The following is a 26,187-nucleotide window of genomic DNA, read 5'->3' as shown; positions in this document are numbered from 1 at the left end:
GCTCTGACTAGTAGAATGTGGCAGAAGTGATCATGTGCCAGTTTCTGGGCCCTGGCCTTAAAAGGAACAGCTTCTACTTCTTCTCTTGGAATGAATATTCTTGGGATTCTCCCTCTGGGAACCCATGACGTGAGGTCCAAGCCACATGGAGAAGCCACACATCGGTGCTCTAGTTGGCAGGCCTAGCTGAGTTCCTACCTAGCTGGCAGCCAACATCAAGTATGAGACAGCCAACTGGAACAACCAGCCCAGTCAAGCCCTCAGATGACTTCAGCCTTAGTCTACCATCTGGCCTCAACCGTATGAGAGACCTTAAATAAGAACCACCTAGCTGAGCCCAGTCACCCCACGGAATCAAGAACAATAATAATAAATTGTTGTTTTAAGCCACTAAGATTTAAGGTAGTTTTCTATACAACAACAGTTAACCAGTGCAAGCTCTGTTTGCTTTCAGCTGAGATCTTTGGGTAGGAAAATATATTGGCAGGAAAAATTATATGTGCAGGTGTCACATACTAATGTGCAGTATATTTGTAGAGATCAAAACATGCATTATTGGGATTTATTAATGTTGCATTACTTTCTAGCTGAAATTCAAATATACCGGTGACTTGGTATAAACACAGTCCTTAAATCTTGTGGGAGTGGAAAATAATAAAGGTCAAGTCTTATAGCATTATAATCACACACAACAGAAATCCAAAGGAGGGAGTCATCTTACAGTCTGCACATAGCTAATATCTTGGGGGTATTTTTGGTACACTTGCAAGGAAATTCCAAGGCAACATCCTGTCCTGGCATTCTACCATTTTACATTATTCAACCAACTCCTACTCAGAAAAAGGTTGCAGAATTCAACTCAATTCAATTTATTCAATTCTACCAACACATATGGAATGGCTTCTTGTAGTAATGATTTTAAGGCATTTTGCTAAGGGCTACGGGGACACGGAGAGAGACCCGGCTTTCAATGAATTTTCATTCTATCCAGGAGATATATATATTCAATAGAAGCTCTATTCATCTGCCCAAATGCTCTCCATTCCCGGTGAAGAACAGGATCCTCTACAAAGACCGTGCGTGCCTGCTCCCATCAGCTGAAGTTCATGCTCATCAAGTCAGCTGCATTAGTCCCCAAAGCTCTTTATGCCAGGCATATTTGTGGCTGTAATTATATAACTGAATGTCACAAATTGAAGAGTCCGAAAAGACAGCTGCTACTAGAAAAATTAGGTTGACCGACTTATCAGAACTAAAGATTTGAAAATAAATTTGCTATTGGATTATATTTGGGCTCCAAGCTGTAAAAGATTAGGAAAAAGATGATGAATATTTAGAAACATTTTGCACTTGGTTGACTTTTGAAAGTACTCTTAAGTTTTTGTTTCCACTTTAGAGAAACTCAAACTAGAAACTGTTGATTAGGATACGTTAGGGTCAGAATTTATGCCAGGAGGATATGACAAAATTTCAATCACTGAAACCATACTCAAACAAAACAAAGTGCCCCTATATTAGAAGACCTGAAAATGAATGCACATGTATTTGTTTTAAGTTAAAATACATGATTAACAAATGCACTGGGGGACTGGGTACGTGTTTGACTTCTGTGACTTAGTCCATGAACTGACCTACTATTATTGGTCCTGGTTGCTGGGAGAAGAGGGCTTCTACCACACAGCAAGCTCAATGGCAGACAAATGATGACAGTTGCTCCCAATACAAGTACAAAGAAACTACTGCGGGAAGAGAGTAATCCAGAATGGGGTGAAGAGGGGGCCCGTGTCTGGTCCTTAAAGGATGGGAGAGATGACGACATATGAAGGGGGGTGGGGGGAGATGATTAGCCTGGCTTAAGAAAGCAGGATGAGCAGAATACAGTGGGGTTTGTGTAGAATGTGTTCTAAGGACGGGTAGGGAGTCAGGTGTGATCAGAGGTGTGTGTGCGGAGAAGCAGCAGCTAGGAAGACGCAAACAAGCCGTCTACTCTGGGGTCCTGAGGAGATCTGAAGACACGAATTCCTGTTATCGTGTTTTATGAGGGTGGGTAGTAGGGTAGTGGGACCACGAAGTGAAGAGAGGTTTCCCAAGGTTGTGATATCAGGCAAAGTTTCATGGAGAGGAACTTTTGCTCAGTCCCACAGGGGAGCTCTGAGGATAAGACAGGTCACACCTCAGAGCTGGCCTCAGAGGCAAGGGAGTGAGAGAGTTTACACTCCTTCACCCCTCAGTTATTGATCCAGGGCTCTGCCCTCAAGCCCCAGAGGCCTTAAATACCTAGGCTATTCTGGCTTTCCATGCCCACATTCCAAGCCCACTCCAGCAGCCTGAGGGCGCCTCTCCTACAAAGATTGGTAGGTGTTGGCTGGCAGGAGGGACAGCCATGGGGAACCACGAATGCATGAAAATGGGGATACAGGTAAACCACTGACACCCCCCTCTGCTCCAGAAGGCTTTTTGAAGAGAGAGAGGTCCACTTTCCACCAGAGTAGGAAGCAGAGTTTCCACTCAGACACTTACAGGTCTAAGGTGGGGTCATATATCATGGACACAAGTCTGCCCAAACTGCCACATAAAGAGAGAGCCCTTTAGCCAGGCAATCATTTCACGGGACCTTATATTACATTGACTCTGCCTGAAGGTGGGATGGCGAAGATTTCCTTGGAAAACCACTTAGGCTTGCTGTTGACTTTCAAAGGTCCTTTTTATAATCGCACCTTCTGGGAACACATGAAAGGCAATTTATACTGACAAACTCTTCTTATCTAACTACCTAACGTGCCTTCCGGTAAGAAAACGAGTTATAGCTAATAAACAGTCCCATGTCATGCAGTAAAATGGGAGTTATACTGTGAAACTACTTTATAGTAAGTACATCTGGCACCTTGAATTCTTTCTCCATCTGCATCGGCCTCCATATGGGTTGTAAGACCTAGCAAAAACAAAGGAAGGTGTCCAGGGACTTTTCACCAACACAGAGTCGATAAGCAATAAGGCACTGTGTCTTTCCAGTCTTCCCACTGCCAAAGGATGTCAGTATTTCTGAATGTTTAAGGACTATTAATTCCGATCCTCTATTGTTAAGGAAATTGGTCCCTGTAGCTCACACTTCAGCTCCTCAGCTGGATAATCTATAAGAAGCATCAAGTCTCCAAGGCTGCTCATGCTATAGCTGCAGCTGATGAAGTGACTACTGCATTGAAATGACTGAGAGGCAGACGGAGAACGAAATGACACTTCTCAGAGTCGGCTGGTAATCAACCACAGGGAGCCCAGCTCAGCCCAAGGATGAGCCACTCACGAAGCAGGAAGCAGGAGGCGGTGTACAGAGCATTTTTTGGTATCCTGCCTCCCTGGTTTTGGAAGGAGCAAGTCTGAATAATCTGCAGCCTTTCCTCTGTATGTGTCAGAGGGAGCTTGGTGGAAAAAGATGACATGGATTAGAGGCACCAATTTAAGTTGCGTTCCCCAGAAGCCGACCCTGAGGTGAGGATTCTTATGCAAGTGACTTATTAAGAAAGTGCTCCCAGGACAGGCCAGTGAAGGGGTTGGGGAAATAGGTTGGGGAAGAGGAGGAAGCCAGGCAAAGGCACAGCCAGATCCAGCAGGAGAGCTCTGGAGTATAAGTAACGCCTCCGAGCTTTTCCCACTCTCAGTAATGGAACTGAGCTTTCAAACTCCCCCATCTATCAGTTATTGGCTAAGGGTTGCCTTGTGGCAGGCGGTACATAAGCTCCCAGGAATTTCTGGCTCTCTGCCTACGTGGGAAAAATTTACAATAGCCTGAGGACAGACTTCTAAAGAGAGCCTCTGGCAGAGGACCAAAGGAGTTCCACTGACATTAAACACCATCAGGATGTTTCCACCTTGAGCAGCCTCAGAGAGATGCTTCTCCCTTATGAGAGAAAGTCAAACCACTCAGTGTCAACGTGAAGGTGATTACCATGGAAAGTTGTTGACCCCTAAGCACAGAGGATGCTTGGGAGAGGCCTGGGAGAGCTCTGATGTCATCTCAGTGCAAATTCTCCAACCATTTCCAAGAAACTGACTGGAAGCCCTCCAAGCTGGTTTCCAAAGAGCCCAGCTCTTTGGAAAGAGCCCAGCCCCCATATAACATGTGCTTTCATGTTATATTTCTGACAGACAAATTAACTTCATGGACTAAGATGCATGTTACTTGTCCTTCATCAGTGTCACGCATCATATGATATGTTGGACATTTTCTATGATTCTTTGATACCCATTACACAAAAGGAAGCACGTGATAGGAGACTGTTAAGTCAGATTAATTGTTACCCTTTATGTTGAGGCTTTTCATTCAATTCCAAGAAACTTAGTACTGTAACGACCAAATATTTCTCATATTTAATGTCTGAGCAACGTTATGCTATCATGGACTTGTTAACACTGTACTTCCTATCTCTACCACATTTATGTTAGTCATGGGAATGAGGTTATTTTCTGTTTGAGGATTTCTATTTCATTGTCCATTTTACCCATAGCCCAATTAAACCTCCTAAAGATTTTCCACGAGTTATTTACACCAAGTTTGAGGTCAACACTTATAAAATCCACTAGAATATTGTATTTAACTTCTGAGTCTCAGTCTCCTTATATAAAATGGGGATAACGACGCTAACCCGACACTGATGGTTGTAACCATGAGATGTGAACGATGCTGTTACTGATGATGGTCAACGTTTGTTTTTTGCTGTCTAGCATCCACTCACCATTTTTTTTTTTTTTTTAGTACTACTGTACCAGGATTTCTTTTGGGGCAATACCACCTTCAAGACCAGAGTTATGTTCTGATTGTCTTAAGCCACTCAATGTATCTCACCTCCCTAGCCAGAATGATTGGCTCAGGATGGGCAAATAATGTAATGAGGATTAGGAACCAGGGCCAGGGCATTGGTTGGGCTATTGGAGGAGGAGGAACTCTCTCCTCTCCTGGACAGTGTGAGGCAAGGATGAGAGGTTTGCAGCTCTTGTGGTGTCCAAGAGAAGGAGACCTGGAGCTAGTGAGGGAGGCCCACACTGCATGAAGTCTGCAAGTGAAGCCAACACAGAGAAGAGAGACCAAGAGACGCCAGGGCCTTGCTAAGATCTGAGTATCTGGATCAAGCCATGCTTGCTAATCACTGGCCCATAATTTCCTTTTATTTTTTTGAGTAGTATGAGCTGGGGTTTCTGTTCATTGCAATATAAGGACTCCAATGTAACATAAATACTACCTAGCATTTAGTGAGACGTTTACAGCGTGCCTGACACAATACTGCAAGCATCACGTAGCAGGCTTCTTCAAGCCTCACTGCATCCCTAAAACTGATGTCCAATTCTTTTATCACCAGTGAGAATACCAAGGCCTGGGAAGTTAAGTAACTTGCCCAAGGTCACACAGAGACGTGAAGCCAGGAATGAACCCAGGAGGTCTGATCTGCATCCACTATCTTTACCATCATGTTCTTTTTGCCCTTCTCTCTATAAAGAACAATCTTTGGTTACGTAAATGTGACCTTTTTTCCACCTCACTTTTGACTTCAAAAATTACTGTAAACGTAGAGATACCAATTGCATAGAGTGAATCTCAGGTACTGTTGGTTTAGTTTAGAACATACTATAGTAGCATTTAATTTCTAGAACCAGCTTTGAGATTTCTTTTTCTGACTATAACTCAAGACCTGGGTTCTGAATCTCAAAAGTAGGAATGTAGGAAACCAGATACTTTAGCTACTGGTCACTTCCTCATGTGAGCTAAGGCCAGAGCACTCCTGCGCATGTCTGAATTGTGGAGAATGAAGAAGAGAGAGAATGTTCTGAGACTGATCGTGCGCTATGGAGCTGTTTTCGTCTATGTGAAAATGAACGCTTTCTCTTTCTAATAGGATCATATAATGTATTCTTTTGTTTATCCATGGCAACCTTCGAATGATGACTACATTCTTAGTAGGTCAAATTAATAAGATATATGATTATGTGGCTTGCATTTTACAGTCTGTATCGAAGAAGAAGGATTTCCAAAAGAATGGATTTACATTTATTATATCATTCCAAAATGAGCTGCACTAACCTTTTCAGATTATCACTTGATAACTGGAAGTCTTCAGATTCTTCAGGCCTGTGACGGCAATTTTGCTCATTACTTGTATAACTGTTTGACTCACATCTGGAAGCATTTCCTACCTTGGGCTGAAGCACAAACCACTCATCACTTGGATTTTCAAAGTTCCATGAGTCAAAAGGAATCTCCACCTCCCCAAGGAAGCTGTTCTGTCCAAATCGATCGTAATGCCAGACTGAGAGCTGCAGAGTTCTCGTTTCCAGCTGGCTGTGGCTGATGGTATACTGCAAGATCAGATTTACAACATCACACTTCATAAGGAGGGCTCTGCCCACTTCTAGGACAGGTTGAAATTTACTACCATCAGCTTTCAGATCAAATACATTAGTAATATGAACAAAACAAACCCAAGAGAAAAAAATCTTCATTTTTCTTCGTTTCTGCTACAACTGAGGTTCTATCCCATAAAGTCATTTTGTGTGAGACTTAGCACTGAACCATATATCAACAGACTATTTGGGGGGGAGGGAGTCGATAAACTTCAGATATTGCGTAAAAAGTGTCAGGTGATGAAGCTTGTCCCCTTTTCAGTTTTACCTGCTTTTCATTTGCCTAATTATTTTGTCAACAACTACTTTGTAAGCACAATGTTTAATATATCAATTCTCTAATTTCTCTGTCTTATTTTATTTATAACAAGAAGCCCCAAATCCAGGATAGTACTGACAGTGAGAAACTTGCAAATGCCAAACTTCATAAAGTTCAGCCTAAGTGCAGAGGTGAATCGATATATACGTAGGTTGAGCAGAAAGGAAATAGTGCTGGCATGGTTTTGCCTTTTCCAGCAGAACATTATCCAGGGCCACAAGCCCATACACCCTCAAAACCTCCTGATTATCTTAAGCAAATGACCACCTGGGACACGCTTCAGACTGACTGACTCCTGATCTTGGATTTGCGTCTACACCCATCCTTGCTGTTCCTGGCATGATTAACCTTGGCTCCCTGCTTCCTGGATCTGCCATGTCACTCTGTTTCTCTCTTCTGCTTGGGCTCATCTTTGCTATCTTGTCACGGCTGCTGGATTCACCCTCTGCCTATATTCATTCATTTTCACTTTGATCTGTTTTGATATTGGTTGCTGCTTTCACATATGACCCCGCTGACACATGCCCCCAACTCACCAACTTCCTCCTATGGTGGATTCTGACTCCATCATTCTGGGCACAAGATCCATAAATTACTCTGCAACTGGCAATAACGTCTACATCCCCATCTCCCTGGATCTTTCTTACCAGGCTAGATTGGTCCAGGGCGAGAGAAGAGGTTACATGGAAGCCTATAGGGAAAAGTAATTTCTCTAGAATTGGGGTCTGGGTTATATCTTATCTAGGCCACTGTCTCTGAGAGTTCTGGAATCCAGCCCTGCATCTCCACTGTTCATTAACCACATGCTTAAATTTAGCCAAATTCCAAAACCCTTACAAGAAACAGCACATCTTCACGCTGTGTTAGCAGAACAATGAGTGGGTACAGACTTGCTAAGTTACTGTCAAAACTGTGACAAACTTCTTTTAGGGGAAACTAGAAAAAACACAGTTTTCCCAAGAGTGAAACATACTTTTTGACAAGATGTATCAGGTCAGATGTAATTTTCCTGGATCGTCTCTACTTAAGGTGCAATTTCAGGACCAACAGAGAAAAACACAGAGTTAAGAGTGGTTTACATTTTTTCTTTTCCAGAAACAGAAAGCCAAGGGTATCACACTAATTGATTCAAATTCTACTTTTCTAAAATACATATAAGCCTTGACATGCAAATCCTCTGTAGTTTCAATGAGGTTGTAAACTGTATCACTAAAGTTACCATGAGAGAATATTTATTTACCTTTAGTGTTTCATTGAATTCTGGATTGGTGCCTGTTCTGATTTTGGTCTTGCGCTTATTATTTCTAGACTTGTCAGGAAGAAGGTATGACTTGACATAACTGTAGATGGTAAAAAAAAAAAAAAAAAAAAAGGAAAATAATTCTTGGGAAACATCTACTTTGCAAGAAATGCTCGGGGACATCAGTGAATAAAAGAGGCAAAGGGAATAGGCTAGTGAGTATAAGAGACAGAACCAAAGGGAATGTTGTCTACATAACAGGGCACCTTGAAATATAACTCTGGACCTTCAATAAGAGAGAAGCAGTCAAGTCTAGTGGTAAAGGGTGTGGGCTCTGGAGTCAAGCCAGCTGAGTTTGAATCACTCCAGGCCTCACTGGTTTTGGTGAACTCAAGAGCTTACTTATGGCATTGTGAAGATAAAATTAGCTGAGACATACAAGAAGCTGACATATTATACTACTCAATAAATGTAATCTATTATTATGATCAATGGTCTCACAAAATATGGGGTTATTTTCCTCTCCACTCAGATGTCAGGACTTCTGATGAGCGGAGTCAATGGCCATGGATGGATGAAGAAAAATGGTGAAAAGAGGAAATGAAAAATAACAACCTGAAATCACAATAGCAATTCTACCCAATACTTTGCCTTGAGCTGTCCCAGGAGCCTCTTGGAGCGAAGCATCATGGCAGACTCAGAAATGTACAAGATTGAAACGTAAAAGATGCTACCAGAGTCCTGAAGCACATCTTTCAGGATGGGCTTTAGATGATCCCTTTCCATGCTAGTCTAAATGATGATATTGGTCCTGAAGCTCTCTGATATTTAGCTGAGGAGGTAAGTGGACCAATCTGTACTCAGAATCCATCTGTTTGTCTAATTTGGAAACAGCTTTGCTGAGTTGTTTACTGAACCTAGGTCATCTTTTAGGTAGAAAAAAGGTAAACAGCAGGTCTGAGACTGCTCTCCTTAGAAATGCCTGCTTATAAGTTCGGCTCTTGGCTGGCATGTGGGAACCTGGATTTCAGGAGGATTCTCATCATTCCCAGAACAGATATAAGTGGCTCACTGTGACTAAATATTTGTGGAAATAATATGGCTTCTGCTGAACCCCTGCTTTCCTTCTGGGAGACTGGGAATTTGTTATACACCCAGTTGAGTCTCTCAATGAGCTGCCCTGGTAGACAGCACTTCACATATGTTGTCACAATTCATTGCTGGAGGACTTAAGCACCTTAAGCGCATCCCATGTGACTCCACTGGGAAAGGATACTTGGAAGCTTAAGCCTGGATTCTTTAGAACTTTGCCACATATGCCTTTTCCCTTTGCTGATTATGACTACGTGTGGAGACCTGTGAGTCCTCCTAGTGAATCATCAAACCTGGCAGTGGTCCTGAGAAGGCATGACATATCTTTGTATCTAACTTCTTTCCAATGTGCTATCGTCACCCCTGCCCTCCCGGGCTCATCCCTGAAATCCTGAGAGCTGCATAATTGCCCTCTCAAGTTGTTCAATGGGGTGAACAGCTTGGTAATTTTCTCTGGAGGGTTTCCCAGAACAAAAATTAACAGGATGCTCTTATACATTCTGGGGTGTGCCAATGTGTTAGCCTTCTATCTCAAAGAGCTGCCTCTGTGTGAACTACAAATCTGTCAGTCCTGAATCACGTTGAGTAATAGCTTTTTAAAAATCTGGGCGTTCCCTGGTAGTCTAGTGGTTAGGACTTGGTGCTTTCACTGCCGTGGCCCGGGTTCAATCCCAGGTCGGGGAACTGAGATCCCACAAGCCGTGCAGTGCAGCCATAAAACAGAATAGAATAGAATAGAATAAAATAAAATAAAATAGAATAAAATAGAACAGAATAGAATAAAATAGAATAGAATAAAATAGAATAGAATAAAATAAAATAAAATAAAATAGAATAGAAATAAAATTAAATTAAATTTTAAAAAGTAAAAATCAGGTAACCACAAACACAACCATTATACATGCACATCAAAGAATATTTAGAAGTTTGGCACAGGAAGAAAGTGACGATCAACCTTCTGAATCTAGAGGAATGCGAAGACGCTTCCGAAAAAGAAACACACATGCTGACAAACACACATACTCACATATGCAGTGACCGAAATAGTCTAAGGAATACGGTATATGCTTACGCATCTGTCCTCTGTTTCTTTTCATCTCCTATGGCCAGATTTCTGCAATTCTTGACAAAAATGTAGAGCCCGCCAGTTTTGTAGCAGTAGCTGATGTGGAGAAGGATTTCCCCACTGACCTTCACGTTGCCATAGTCTCCTGTTTCACTGTAAACACTCAGCATGCTGTTCAGGCTGGTCTGGAATGAACAAGATGAAAAGAGGCATCTAGTGTTATGCTAGTGATCTCTTCACAGAAGTTACCTCCCTTCATTCAATTACAATTCCCATTGTCTATAACGAGCAGGGAAGTTTAGGGTGAAAGGAAGAAAGCAAAAATCGCTTGTTTTTCTGGTATTGTATACAATCAAAGCCTGAGAAAGGACAAGAACTAGGACCATTAGTAAGGAAGTCAGGAAACCTGCTGGCAGGAGAAGCATTGTCTTTTTGGGTTAGTGAATACCCTGTGTTTATTCACTGCTTCTAATGAATACAGGGTCATTGAGGCATTTCCCATCATATCTCTTTTCCTCATCCCTGTAGCATTCTCCTTTTTCACTGGTAGACTCAAGGTCAATCTACTTCAAGGTCTAGAATGCATTGATCAGGACAAAGAAAAACTCATTTCATATTTCTGTGCTAGCATAAGCCACAAGCTCCTCTCTCTGACATCTACCTAGAGTATCCCATCAGTCTCTGGGAAGCCGGAACTCTAACCAAGCAGGACCCTATGGGGCCTTCCCAGGACAGACCCGCCCCCATATCCTCTGCTATAGCTCCCCTCTGAAGCACCCAGATAATAGTATCAGATGCACACTTCCTGAGTTGTTTTACAGATGCTAAAACTCCCACCAAATTGGAAGAAATTAACTACTTGATGACCATGAACACGTAGCCCCCAGACCTTCTGGAGCCTAAAGACTGAACACCATCAACCAGTCAGAAAACTGTGCACAAGCTGATCACATACCCTGCAACCCCCGTCCCTCACCTGGCCTTTAAAAATGCTTTGCTGAAACCCCTTGGGGAGTTCGGGGGTTTATAGAGCACCAACCACCTGTCCCCTCCTTCTATTGGTGCTTTTACAATCTACACTGTACTTTCCTTCACCACAATCTGGTGTCAGTAGATTGCCTTTACTGTGCCCAGGCGAGCAGACCCAAGTTTGGTTCAGTAACAAAACTACATCTTTAACAAGGGCATGCCAGGAGAACGTCATATGCCCATAGCTGTCGGGCTCCCCCTGAGCAGCTGTACAGCCACATGGGTTGTAATAAGACCATGGCTCTGTACACATCTATAAAATAGCAACCCACAAAACAGAACACTAAAGAAGAAAATAACACACCAACCAATAAATAAAATTAAACTGTAAAAAGAAACTCTATCCAAATGTACCAGAATGAATGAAGTTTCTGATGACACACTAATAACAAGAGACATATTTTAAATTAAATGTAACAAAATTATCCTGTAGTACCAGCAGCACAAACTCTGTGTCTTAGCAACACGACTGTCACAAAAGGCCACCTCGAAGGCTTTCAGGAGTGACCCAGGAGTGTCAAAAGCCTGTCTGTGAACCACTGGGAAGGACTATAGTGAGTGCAAAGAGAGGTTAGACTTCCTACTTTTTATACTTTTTTGTTTATACAGAAAACAAAAGTCATTACCTTCCTCCAACTGCTCAGAGTAGAGACTGCTCAAAAAACAGGAAGTGGGTGATGTGGCTAGTATCTATTCCAAGCTTAAGTCAAGGGCAAGAGCAAACCAAGGGTTCCATAATTATGTGGAAATTAAAACTTAAAGAAAGCCAGTGAGTGACCTAATTCATCTTTTTTATTCATAAAACAAAACATCAAAATTTTCATGACAGCAAGTGTCTTTGAGCAGTGCTTTGCAAACTTCAATTGCATATAGGTTGGGACTTCCTTGGTGGTCCAGTGGGTAAGACTCCACGCTCCCAATGCAGGGGGCCCGGGTTCGATCCCTTGTCGGGGAACTAGATCCCGCATGCATGCCGCAACTAAGAGTCCGCATCCTGCAGCTAAAGATCCCACTTGCCGCAACTAAGACCTGGTGCAGCCAAAATGAATAAATATATATATTTTTAATTGCATATAGGTCACCTGGGGATCTCATTAAAATGACGATTCTGATCTATTCAGTCCCAGGGGGGTCTGAGATTCTGCTTTTCTAACATACTCCTAGGTCCACAGTTCCCAAACTGTGTGTCTCGGCATCCCAAAGCGGCAGAGCCAACTCACAGGGGCAAAGCAGGATATTTTAAAATTTCAAGGGAAACACAGCGACAACTACCAGACACCAGGCAAACTACGAACAGTGGTTCACAGTATTAACATTAAATTCCACCTTATTCTTTTCAATGAAGTCCTATCTACGTGAAGCTGAGTTTTGGGCAGTTGCTATGACAAAAAGCAAGTATTGCACAAAAATCAACGGGGAACAGGAAATGAAAATGATGTTGCCCGATCAGATTCCAAGATCTGACAAGTCATGTAGTGCCCATCAGGCACGCACATCCCATCAGGGGCTATTTAAGACTGGAATAAAAATATTATTTTTCTTTCAAGTTACGTATATTATTTTTTCAAATGGCTACTAAGTTGTTAGGATCCCAGTGCTTATTAAATTTGTTTTTCAAGCTAACTACGTAATAAATGGGCTAGTCAGGTATTACTTTTGGCCTAGGAGTGCTATGAAATTATCACTGAGACACTAGGGGCTCTGTGAGCTGACAGCGTTTTCCAGTCTCTCCCAGGTGATGCAACACTGCTGGTCCATGGACCATGCATTGAGTTTCAAGGGCTTCAAGAATAAGCCTCAACCCCCTCATGTTACATATGAGTAAAGTCTGGCTCACAGAAATTGTTGGCAGTGGCCAAGACACTGTGACATAAAATTCATATTTTATGGCAAGACAAGAAAAATTTAAACATAAAAAATCTTCTCTACCCTTTGGCCTCCTCTCTCCCCACACTGTGCATTGTGTATCTGTATCATGCATCGACCAGACCTCCCCCATTGGCAGAAATAACTGCTCAACCATAGAAAGCAACATTCTCCTAGCATCAATAAGAAACTCAGTAAAAGATAACATTCCTTCTTGCTCTTGTAAGGAGACATGATGACACTGAGATCTGAATTGTATAAACTGTCAGTAATACATCATTTAATGTACAGCCCTCTGTCTCAAAAAACTTATATAACTGTGCCTTGAGTTCTAATGGGCGGAACAGTTCTTGGAGCTTCTGGAGATGCTGTTTCTGGGTTATAATCCCCAATTTGGCTCCAGTAAAATTTCCCATTTCTTTCTTAGACCGACTGATTAATTTTTTTGTTGACAACATCAAGCCAAGATTTCCAGATTTTTGGTCTGAGGACCTCCCCACCATACCTCACTGCCTCCTTGTATCACTGACTTGTATCTACACCACATTCCCCTGTAGCCACTTCTTCAAAGAGGGTCTTCTGTAAGCATGAGACCCATATATAGAAAAGACAGTTTAAGAACCCACAAGTGCTGAAGCTTGGGAGAAACTGAAGAAGTTATAGAAATTTTACTACTAACCAAACTTTACGCTCTTAACCAAGCCAATGCTGTGAGTTAAACAGAGATGTTTATTCTAAAGGTGCCTTGTTTGTGGTAAATCATTTTAGACCATGTATCTTTTCACTGCTCCTCAGATTCTAATGTTTATCAAATGTTCTTTCTTTGGAATACCTGGATTCTGATCATGTTATTTGCCTTTTAAAAGAGAACCTCTGGTTAACTGTATACAAGTCAGAAAGAGATAAATGCTGGAAAAATTGCCTACCTAATTAGATTCCCTGTACCATGAATTTTGTGAAGTATGGCTGGAAAAAAGGAAAAGCTTGAACACTCACAGTGTCTGAGTCAGCATCAGGCACACTTAGGTAGGTCCACTTCCTGTCAGAGCCTGCTTGAGAATTCTTTAAGGAAGTCGCCCAAAGGTCAAAAGAAAAAAGGGTATTAGAGCAACAGACAGAAATCAGAGAAGCAAAGACAAGACTTGTAGGCATACAGATGGGTATAAGGACACGGGGGCTCCTAAAGCCCTCTCAAAGAAGGGTTCAAACACCAAAGTAAGAAGGGATTTTATTCCGTAGGCAGTGGGAAGGTATGGACTTGATGTGGGAGTAGGAGAGAAACCTACTTGGGTACATGTTTTAGGAAAGTGACTGGCGGTAGAGTGGAGGATGGCTGGGCACTTGAGAGAATGGTGGCAGGGAAATTTAACAGCTGAGAACTGAGATAATTCATAGGCTTCCGTTGATGAGAGCCTGAACTAGGGAGTGATGAGATTTTAAAACCTGGGTGAGGAGAGGTTTTTAAAGTAGGAGAGGGAAGGAATCAGGAGCCTTAGGAAAAGTCACCACAAAATCCGAGTGAAAACTACTCTGCGGACAAAGGGCAAGCAGGAGACTAAAATGACTTCTAAATCACTATCACGCGCTTCTGAAGAACATTATTCTCTCCTTTGGAAATGCACAGAAAATCAACGGAGGAAAAATCTTCCGGTGCATGCTAGAGAATTGCTTACGGTTGACAGGCCGCTTGCTAGACTGTGGGTGTTGGCAGAAAACCGAGAGGACGCTAAGTCATCAATGCCTTCTTCCGTCTCTTCCAAGTAGTCCTAAGGAAGGATGGGAAAAAAAAAAATCAGTGGTTTGGTTTATTTCTTTCCTAGCAAGTCTTCTCACTTAAAAAACCACTTTCTTAAATACTTGAAAAATCAGATACAAATATCTAGAAATCACCCCATTCCTAGGTTTTTCTCTTTTGCCTTCCATTCTGATGGTACCTGAATTGTACCATCAGAGGATTGGGGTCTCCGTCCTAGTGATGCTTGCTTTATGGAAAGAATACAAAATTTGGAATCACACAGATCTGGGCGTTCAATTGCTACCTCCCTGCTCACTAAAGTGATTCACTTTGAGCAATGTACTTAAAGTTATTTTTTAATTTAAAAAATTGGGGCGCATTTGTGTGTGTGTATATGCTCACACACACCTGTGTGTGTATATATACCGTCAAAATGGGGAAATGTATCTTGAAAATCTCTCCAACAGAATAAACTATTTTAGATGCTAGATTCTTGTCCAAAATCCCAGATTCTACTTTTCTTCCCCCACTGTTTTTTTCCTGGTTATTTAAGTAATACATTTTTATAGAAAAAGTTTAAGCAATGTAGATAAATTTCAAGTACTATAAAAAACTCATATCTCCACTAACATATTAATGATCAAACTTCAAAAATTTTTGATGGTATGAATAGGATACACACACACACACACACACACACACATACACACAAATGGATTGTATCATGCATACTCTTTTTTTTTTTTATCATGGACACCTTTCTTTTTTGCTTCTCCTCTCTTCCCTGGCACTCCTCTCACCCTCACATGTGAAACTAATATTTTGCATCCTGTTGGAATTACATTCTCTTTTTTAAAATAGTTTTCAGTATCTATTGACATAGTTTTTAATTTTCTCCTTCAATATACTGAAATATTAATTATGTAATAGATATTCTTATATATGTTACTTCTTCCATTCATACCTAGAATAAAACTTACTTATCCTTACTGCAATATTTTTGATTCACTGCTAGGTTTTACTTAATATTATATATATATATTCATAAATTATTGTAGTTTTCATTGTTTTAACTATTTTTAAAATCAAGTTTGAGTATTAAGGTTATATATCAATACAATGGCTTCATAATATGAATTTGAAGATTTTCAGAGTTTTCTAAGATCAGTAATAGTTTAATAACATTGGAATTAGCTGTTCCTTAAAAGCTAAATACCAAGTAAGCTTTGAAACCATTTGATCTCATTGCCCACCCCCAACCCTGCCCTTTTGTGGTAGATTTTAAAATACTTTGCAGTTTTTTAATACTATAGTAAATAACACTGAGTTTTAGAACTAAGTTTCCTGGTTTGTGTTGGAAAAATTATATTAATGTCATTTAACATTTGTGTTCTCTCTTTCTTCCAAGGAGTTCAAATTGGATTATAGCTATTATAGAAATTGGAATATCAGAACATTAGAACCTTAACAATAATTTAATTCAACCTTCTCATTTTATAAATGAGTTCACCTTAAACATTAATTTTCACATAAGTTGGTCTCAATGGAGAAGGGGTATGGGGGTAACTGGAGATGTAGAAATGTTCATATAAAATATATAGTCAGATAAGTCTAGTAATATTTGATTTAGGAAATGTTGTGGTTCCTTATTTCTCAGGGTTTAGATTTAGTGATGTGCTTTTAACCAGGAATTGAAATCTCCAACAGGTGTTTTCTTAGAGATAATCTTCACTCATTAACCTGATCACCTGTTACCATTTTTCTTTTCAATGTATTTGAACTAAAAACAAAAAACAAAAACAGGTCACCCCTTTCTCCCGCCCCCCTCCCCCCGCCTCTAGCAATCACCAGTATATTCTCTGTATCTAAGAGCTTGCTTCTTATTTATTTATTTATTTGATGCTCCATATAAGTGAGGTCACATGGTATTCGTCTTTCTGACTTATTTCACTTAGCATAAAGCCCTAGAGGTTCATCCATGTTGTTGCGAATGGCAGGATTTTATTATTTTTTGTGGCTGAATAGTATTCCACTGTATACGTATACCACAACTTCTTTACTCATTCATCTATTTATTGATGGACACTTAGGTTGTTTCCATGTTTTGGCTATCGTAAATAATACTGCAATGAACATGGGGGTGCAGATATCTTTACAAGTTAGTGTTTTCATTTTCTTCAGATAAATATTCAGAGGTAGAATTTCTGGAGCATATGGTAGTTCAAAATTTTTTAAATTTTTTGAGGAACCTCCATACTGATTTCCATAGTGGCTGCACCAATTTACATTCCCATCAACAGTGCACAAGGGTTCCCTTTTCTCCATATCCACACTAACACTTGTTATCGCCAATCTTTTTTTTTTAATTTAATTTTATTTATTTTTTTATACAGCAGGTTAAGAGTTATCTATTTTATACATATTAGTGTATATATGTCAATCCCAATCTCCCAATTCATCCCACCACCACCACCACCACCACCCCCGTTACCTTTTCTAAATCATTCTTTGGTTGTTTTTATGTTAGTTGTGAAGACTAATAGGAAGAAATTATTGTATATCCTCACTTCACTCTCAACTCATCCTCACCTCAAAGTGGACAGGTTTGGAACAAGATTGTGCCCTTTCTTCATGATCATTAGACCCTCTTCCACATCCAACTTACCAAGTCTTTGTCTAAAGCCCCAGGGACAGACTTGCTTCTTATGCTTACAGTATCCTCTAAGTCTTCTGTAAATGACCCACTCAAATCTAACTCAGATCGACTCCGGTCTGGAGGAAGGAAAAGGAAAGATGTGAATCATCTTGTTTTGTTAGAAGGGTTCACTTTTCATCGCAAATGTTTCATCGTTATTCCAATTCTTTCTCGGCATAGGGCATAGATAGTGTCATGAAAGCAACAGCGTCAGTAACTTCATGCTGTTTATGCTAACATACTTCCATTTTTTAACAGTATTTTGAAATTTCCTTGGACTGACTTACCAACACTGATGTGTTCATTTCTCCTTTGAGCATAGGAGGGCAAATGCTCTACTATAAAATACTAACGTTTTAAGCTGTTTAAGGCTTCTGCTTTGCTCAAACACTTTGGAAAACTCTCACAGAATGGGCCCTTAAGCTTAGAAAAAAAATAAAACATTAACCATTCTTTATTTAAATATTTAGAGAATCTACTGTGTTTTCATATTTGACATAAAATGCAATGAAATGATACAGCAAGTTCCTTTCACACAAAAAGGGAGTGGCTGTAGGGAAATTGAGAGGAAGTTCTATTTCTTTAGGCACCAGAACATTCTTTCATGAGCAGAATTTCTTGCTTTTAAAAATATAAAGAACAATGCAAAAGTCAGTAATGCCGTGGATAGCTTACCGAGACACAGTTTATTTCCATAAAACAGTTCTATGTCAAAGCCCTGCTGAGATAGAATAGTGGCTTATAAACGAGAAAGACTGAAGAGAGCAAGAGAGCAATTAAGTTTGAAATGATAAATGACACAGAACTGCTTAGCATAGCACCTGACACAGAGTATGTACTCAAAACACAGGAGCTATTGAGTAGAAGTAGTAGAAATGCACTCTATGAGGTCGGCTTCTAGGCTAGTTTAGAATTTTTCATTTAACGGGTGAACCGATTTTCTAGTCCTGAACAAAATGCAACAATAAACATGCTCATTTAGACAACCCTTCAGAGCTACCTAGCTGGGAGAGGCTCTCCAACTCAGCACAGAGAATCCAGCCTTAGGCTTTAGGCAAATATCATCAAGTAAGTGGCAATTTCTTCCTGTTGAGGATTTTGTCATGATTTCAAATCTACACGAGGGACAGAAACTTCCTAATTATGACATGTTTCTCTAAAGAGTTTCCTTATTCATAGGTAATAAAATCGCAACATAAATAATCTCTGCTTCACAGGGTTGTTGTGATACTGAAGTGAAATGATACTTTTGAAGGTATCATACAAATGAAAAGGGTTATTAATAATCCCTTAACGTTGCTTGCAAAGAACTCTCTATTTAAACCATGGAATAATGATTAATCTGTCAAGATACAGGGCACTTCTGACCACCATATCAATGGAACTACCATTTTCTTGAACTCTGGGCATGTGTCTTTATCTTTTGTATCAAATGAGCCAATTGTATTTCCTGCACTCCTCTACTGACATTTGGTACAGCTCGGAGACTTGGCAGTGATGACTGTATACTGTATACTCTTGCCAAATCCAAGATTCATGGATTTTGCATGGAATGCAAGAGGCTCGAGGCATCACCTGGGTCCACTTTTCAGCAGTTCTTATGGAGTGGGCCTCCCTCCATGGGTCAAAGAATGGATGATTATTTTCTAAGGCATGAAACATCCATTTAATGCCACACAACGGAGTCAGCTCCACCCGATTTAGTCATGTTTACAACAGAGTAGTCATGTGGCAAATACCCACCTGAGGAGAGGGAGGCCCTGGACACTGCTATGGAAGGTGTGCCGGAAGTTCTTCGGTGATGACTCTTTGTGAGACCCTCAGAGGTGCTTTCAATGGCAGCCAAATCCATGGAATTTTCGAAACCGTGTTCCTTCTCACAAAGTAGAAATGAAAAAAAAAAAACCCGTTATATTGACTGTAATTGACTTCCAAATCCTTCCATATAAATATATGCCAGTATAACCACATTTATGTCTATTACTCTTTAGAAGCAGCCAGATGATATCTGGAGTCCATATAACTCTAAAACTTACTATCAATAATTACTCTCTAAAATACATACTAAGAGCTTTGCTAACTAGCACAAAAGGTGTTTGAAATAATTATTCATTCACAAAATTAGTGAGTGGTCTAACATATGGTTAGCAGGAAAGATGGTATTAACACAAGTACCTCCAAACTTAAATGAACTATGTGTAAGAATCTGTCAAGCTTCATACCCTCAGAGTAGTGCTCAGGGTTAGAACTCTGTTTGGTCCCACATTTTCCTCACTGTCAACACGCTCTCTCCTCAACCACCCCTTACTTCCAGCACCCCTCACTTAACAGAAGACCATGCCACCTTTCCCATCTAGTAGGCTGGATGAGCAGAACATGGTTGCTTACGTCATTATTGGAATGAAATTTCATGCAAGGTACTTATTAAAATTCATAAAGGGATAAAGAATGGGGACTTCCCCAGCTTACAGGAATAGGTGATTTATTTATTTTTTTTGGAACCTGCTTGCTAATACACGCTTGCACATGTGACAGAATTCAGACACTTACTTTCATTATAAAGGAAAATTCTGTCACAACTTTGCCTGTACCCATAGGGGCTTGACAACTGCATCATTCCAAATTTGCTTGAGTTTTGAAAAACTAAATTTGGGCTTCTGAGAACTGGGCTGAGGTTAAGTTTCCATGCAAATGACACCACGGTGTGATAATGATCGAACCTAAAAGAGACTCTTTCTTTCCCCCTTCCATAAACAATCAAAAAGTGCCTTCAAAAGTCCTACAGAAAGGCATTCCTTTCTTGTTGCCCTATCTTTACCCCATACCTTAGACACTGAGGAGATGTTAATGAACTCATTCGAGAAAGATGGAACTCTCACTTGCTTAGCATGCAAATCAATGCAGCTTCAATACAGACTGGTTTTGATCTTTGAGTATTCTCCAACACATACTACCTGTAGCAGGAGGAATCTGGCTCCTAACTTTTCTAATTGCTATAGACCACTAAGGTTTATCAAAAGACTGTGATGGAGGTCAAAAGGATAGGTCCGTTTTCAACACCTCTTCAAAAAGTTGGTCACACATGGATTCTTCCAATGAAGCGAGACCAACTTGCAATTACGTTGACATTAAATTTTCAAACTGGCATCCTGGAGTATCATTAATATTGAGCACTAATGGGCCAATTAATATTGTATAGTCATGAACATGTAACACATACCCTGAAGATTCAGGATGTGAAGCCTAAAATTAATAAGTTACATCACAGCAGAGGACAGGTTAGAGACTTTCATGTTCTAAGAGTTTTCCATTTTAAAAACGTACTTCTCACACGCTAAGGCAGACAAGAACACTGAAACAAAGAGATGCTGAGAAATGGGAGAAATTGAGAAGCTGTGACCTTGATCGTCATCTAATTCTGCATAGGTCTTCCCTTCATCATGAAAGAGCAAACCTGTTTCATAAAGTACTGTGCTGTATTAAGTTTATTCAACAGAAAATATTTCTCTTTGTGTCTCTTTTTCTCTTAGAAAAGACTACCTAGATCAGCTAGAATGCAAGAGTGAGATCAATATAGACACTGCCTATATATATGTATGTATACACAGTTGTAGGGAATTTCTGTTAGGGAAATCTAGGTGTTGTTTAATAAAGTATTCATGTATTTGCAGCAACATGGATGCAACTAGAGATTATCATACTAAGTAAAGTAAGTCAGAAAGATAAATACCATATGATATCACTTATATACGGAATCTAAAATATGACACAAATGAACCTACCTATGAAACAGAAACAGACTCACAGACATAGAGAACAGACTTGTAGTTGCCAAGGGGGAGAGGGTTGGGGGAGGGATGGACTAGGAGTTTGGGGTTAGCAGATGTAAGCTCTTACACAGAGAATGGATAAACAACAAGGTCCTACTGTACAGCACAGAGAACTATAGTCAGTATCCTACAACAAAGCATAATGGCTATTCGGGGTCTTTTGTGCTTCCATACAAATTGTGAATTTTTTTGTTCTAGTTCTGTGAAAAATGCCATTGGTAGTTTGATGGGGATTGCACTGAATCTGTAGATTGCTTTGGGTAGTATAGTCATTTTCACAATGTTGAATCTTCCAATCCAAGAACATGGTATATCCGGTTTTCTTTCTCAAGACAGCCAAAGCAACCTTGAGAAAGAAAAACGGAGCTGGAGGAATCAGGCTCCCAGACTTCAGATTATACTACAAAGCTACAGTAATCAAGACAGTATGGTACTGGCACAAAAAGAGAAATATAGATCAATGGAACAGGATAGAAAGCCCAGAGATAAACCCACACACATATGGTCACCTTATTTTTGATAAAGGAGGCAAGAATATACAATGGAGAAAAGACAGCCTCTTCAATAAGTGGTGCTGGGAAAACTGGACAGCTACATGTAAAAGAATGAAATTAGAACACTCCCTAACACCATACACAAAAATAAACTCAAAATGGATTAAAGACCTAAATGTAAGGCCAGACACTCTAAAACTCTTAGAGGAAAACATAGGCAGAACACTCTATGACATACATCACAGCAAGATCCTTTAAGACCCACCTCCTAGAGAAATAGAAATAAAAACAATAATAAACAAATGGGACCTAATGAAACTTCAAAGCTTTTGCACAGCAAAGGAAACCATAAACAAGACCAAAAGACAACCCTCAGAATGGGAGAAAATATTTGCAAACAAAGCAACTGACAAAGGATTAATCCCCAAAATTTACAAGCAGCTCATGCAGCTCAATATCAAAAAAACAAACAACCCAATCCAAAAATGGGCAGAAGACCTAAATAGACATTTCTCCAAAGAAGATATACAGATTGCCAACAAACACATGAAAGGATGCTCAACATCACTAATCATTAGAGAAATGCAAATCAAAACTACAATGAGGTATCACCTCACACCAGTCAGAATGGCCATCATCAAAAAATCTAGAAACAATAAATGCTGGAGAGGGTGTGGAGCAAAGGGAACAGTCTTGCACTGTTGGTGGGAATGTAAATTGATGCAGCCACTATGGAGAACAGTATGGAGGTTCCTTAAAAAACTAAAAATAGAACTACCATATGACCCAGCAATCCCACTACTGGGCATATACCCTGAGAAAACCATAATTCAAAAAGAGTCATGTACCACAATGTTCATTGCAGCTCTATTTACAATAGCCAGGACATGGAAGCAACCTAAGTGTCCATCGACAGATGAATGGGCAAAGAAGATGTGGCACATATATACAATGGAAGATTACTCAGCCATAAAAAGAAACGAAACTGAGTTATTTGTAGTGAGGTGGATGGACCTAGAGTCTGTCATACAGAGTGAAGTAAGTCAGAAAGAGAAAAACAAATATCATATGCTAACACATGTATATGGAATCTAAAAAAAAAATGGTTCTGAAGAACCTAGGGGCAGGACAGGAATAAAGATGCAAGTGTAGAGAATGGACTTGAGGACATGGGGAGGGGGAAGGGTAAGCTGGGATGAAGTGAGAGAGTGGCATGGACATATATACACTACCAAATGTAAAATAGATAGGTAGTGGGAAGCAGCCGCATGGCACAGGGAGATCAGCTCGGTGGTTTGTGACCACCTAGAGGGGTGGGATAGGGAGGATGGGAGGGAGACGCAAGAGGGAGAAGATATGGGGATATATGTATATGTATAGCTGATTCACTTTGTTATACAGCAGAAACTAACACACCATTGTAAAGCAATTATACTCCAATAAAGATGTGGGGAAAAAAACCCTATAATGGGAAAGAATAAAAAAAAAAGAATATATATATATATATATGTGTGTGTGTGTGTGTATGTGTGTGTGTGTGTGTGTATAAATAAATCACTTTGCTGTCCAACAGAAATTAACAGAACATCGTAAGTCAACTATACTTAAATAAAATAAAAAAATAAAGAAATATTCATGTAAAGGCTGTTAGTTTTGAGGCTACTAGCACAGGACAAGGGTGATTCCCTCCCACCCCCACCCCGCCAATGATGGTACTTAGGAAGGTAAGCCTTGTTTTGAGAACAGAGTTGACTAACTTACTAGTTACTGGACTGATAGTCTGCTGCTACCCATTGGTACAGCTGTACCAGCTGTTCAAATTTTTTAAATACTTCTGTATCAGCTACTCCCAGTCCATCTCCCCTTCCCTGTGCTCCCCTCCTCCACAACCCTAGTTCTCCCCACAATCCAGGTTACTGTATGGCATGGATGGGCCCCCAGGATGCTGCCCAACCTTGTGCCAGGGTCTGTTGTGATGGCTCAGTGCCCATGCCATACCAGTTGCTAAATATTTTGAATACCATTCCTTGTTAGGTTGCCAAAGCAGTGAGTGCAATCGTCAACTATGCACTCACTTTTCTGGCTATTGAACAGTACTGCTTGCTGCGCTTAGTATAAATATTGATAAAATTTTAAATATGCCTTTTATCAGCAAATTTAATTTAGACTACAAGTATTTAAATACACTTATTAATTATTATTCAATCTGTCTGAATGCCTTTTGGCTCTTCCTTAAAAATATCTATAGAATCTGGATGCTCACAACCTCCACGTCTATCTCTCTGTTCCAAAGCTCAGTTTCTTGCCTGCAGTAATGCGATGGCCTCCTTCTTAACTGGCCTTCTGGCTTCCACTCTTATTCCCCTACAGCTGCTTCTCAGAAAAGCCCCCAGTTCCTGTATAAACAGAAGCCAGATGATCTCACTAGTCTGCTGAAAACCCTTCAACTGCCCCCGTCTTATCCAGAGTAAATGCCGAAGTGCATACAGTGGTCTACAAGACCCTATCTGGCCCTACTACCCCTTTGAACTCATTTCCTAGTACTTCTCCCTTCGTTCACTCACAACAGCCACGCTGGCCTCCTTGTTCATCCTTGAACACACCAGGTATGCTCTCACCTCAGGATCTTTGCACTGGCTGCTCCTCCAGGGGCATTAAAGATCTTTTAGACACTGGTGAAATAAGGGCACTGACTATGCAAGATGGAGGTCAGCCATAAAGTGACTGGACCAACCTTCCTGTAATGTACTTGCTGAATATCAGTGCTGTCCCACCATGGATGAAAACCTTGCCCCAGACTCCTGCATGGCTAATTCTTCCACTTCCTTCAAGTGTTTGCTTGACCAGGGCTTGGCATATAGTAGGCCCTCATTAAATATTGGCTGAATCGAAGAATTGTAGTTTGTATATAAAGATTTCTTAAATATAGATGTCAGCTATATATATGGAGTTTCCTGCTTAATCAAAAAATGTAGTAGATGTTCATTCATTCAAAGAACAGCTTATACACACACACACACACACACACACGCGCACACACTATGTGATTTAAGTCTCCATTATGTGTTTATTTTAACGCATGTATAGAAAGGAAAATGATAAAAATATTTCAAGGGTCTAGGTTTCCTAATTTAAATTGGTTTGGAAAATTTTTAGAACAGTCAAGATCTTGACAAGCAACATGGAAGATCAAAATCAGAGACTGCTGAACATTATTTAAATTTTATTGAAACCATATAGCCGTTGATACCCCCATCAAACAAATTCCACCTTTGAACCTGCTCTTCCCCTTTCCTTCTCACTTGAGGCCTCCTGCCCGGAGCTAAGGATGCAGGAGGTTCAGTCCTGATAAAGAAGCATCTATGTTAAACAAGATAAACAACATGGTCTCAGGCACAGAGAGCTGAAGCCCAGCCATGCCAGGGTGGTGAGGCTTAGTCCCAGAAGGGGGAGTGTTCCTTCACATCCGTGTACTTACTCGACTGCTGACTGAGGTCACGCTGCGTGTGCTTGGGGCCGGTGACCTCTGAGTGACTGGGGTCACACCATTGCTCTGGATGCTCCTTGGAGTCCCAGGACCAGCTTCCTGCTCGTTGAAATCTGATGAACCAGTGCTTCCCCTAAATGAGAAAGAATATTCTGACTTTAAAATGGAAGCAGAGGGCTTCCCTGGTGGTGCAGTGGTTGAGAGTCCGCCTGCCAATGCAGGGGACACGGGTTCGAGCCCTGGTCCGGGAGGATCCCACATGCCGCGGAGCAACTGGGCCCGGGAGCCACAACTACTGAGCCTGCGCGTCTGGAGCCTGTGCTCCGCAGCAAGAGAGGCCGCGATAGTGAGAGGCCCGCGCACCGCGATGAAGAGTGGCCCCCACTCGCCGCAACTAGAGAAAGCCCTCACACAGAAACGAAGACCCAACGCAGCCAAGAATAAATAAATAAATAAATAAATAAATTTATAAAAAAAATTAAAAAAAGAAAATGGAAGCAGAGCAGCGACGAAAGACACAGTCAGGGAAAAGCTTCCAAGAAAACAATGGCAACACGTGAACCCCATGAGGTACACCTTCAGGGGCTCATGGGGTTCAACGTCATTTGTCTGACTCCAGGGTCTTCGTAATTGAACTTACCTCTCCACCCTTTTTTCTTCCCAATGCTCACCAGCACACTCCCAGCCAGCCCAGGTTCCCTACAATTTTTTCAGCTTACCATGCTCGTGCTCATGCTTCCACTTCTAAGGCACGTTCTCCCCACCTGATACGCCCTATTTCCCATTCTCTGTTTATCCAAATCTTCCCCATCCTTCAAGGGCCAAATGAAGTCCAGCCTCCCCAGTCATGCCTTCCCTGCCTATCACAGGCCTTGTCAACCTCTGCTCTACTCAATTTCTGGCGATTTACAGTCTTTGCCAAACTATGTAGAAGTTGCCTACAC

The 26,187-nt window shown here is 40.8% G+C and overlaps 1 protein-coding gene across 1 annotated transcript in view; it reads right to left on the bottom strand.

Annotated features, from left to right (window-relative positions):
* The window catches only part of SYTL5 (synaptotagmin like 5), a 95,437-nt gene that overhangs the window by 7,662 nt on the left and 61,588 nt on the right, over positions 1–26,187 (bottom strand). The window contains exons 6-12 of the mRNA XM_059910915.1: positions 25,235–25,376; positions 19,176–19,305; positions 17,403–17,509; positions 14,676–14,768; positions 10,114–10,292; positions 7,950–8,049; positions 6,184–6,345 (exon numbers count right to left, since the gene is read on the bottom strand). Coding sequence (XP_059766898.1) covers positions 6,184–6,345; positions 7,950–8,049; positions 10,114–10,292; positions 14,676–14,768; positions 17,403–17,509; positions 19,176–19,305; positions 25,235–25,376 — 913 coding nt within the window. The remainder of the gene's footprint in view (positions 1–6,183; positions 6,346–7,949; positions 8,050–10,113; positions 10,293–14,675; positions 14,769–17,402; positions 17,510–19,175; positions 19,306–25,234; positions 25,377–26,187) is intronic.

Source organism: Balaenoptera ricei, chromosome X, assembly GCF_028023285.1.
Source record: "Balaenoptera ricei isolate mBalRic1 chromosome X, mBalRic1.hap2, whole genome shotgun sequence".
NCBI classification, from domain to species: Eukaryota; Metazoa; Chordata; class Mammalia; order Artiodactyla; family Balaenopteridae; genus Balaenoptera; species Balaenoptera ricei.
The sequence above is the reverse complement of the archived record's forward strand: the minus strand, read 5'-3'. Positions and strand labels throughout refer to the sequence as shown.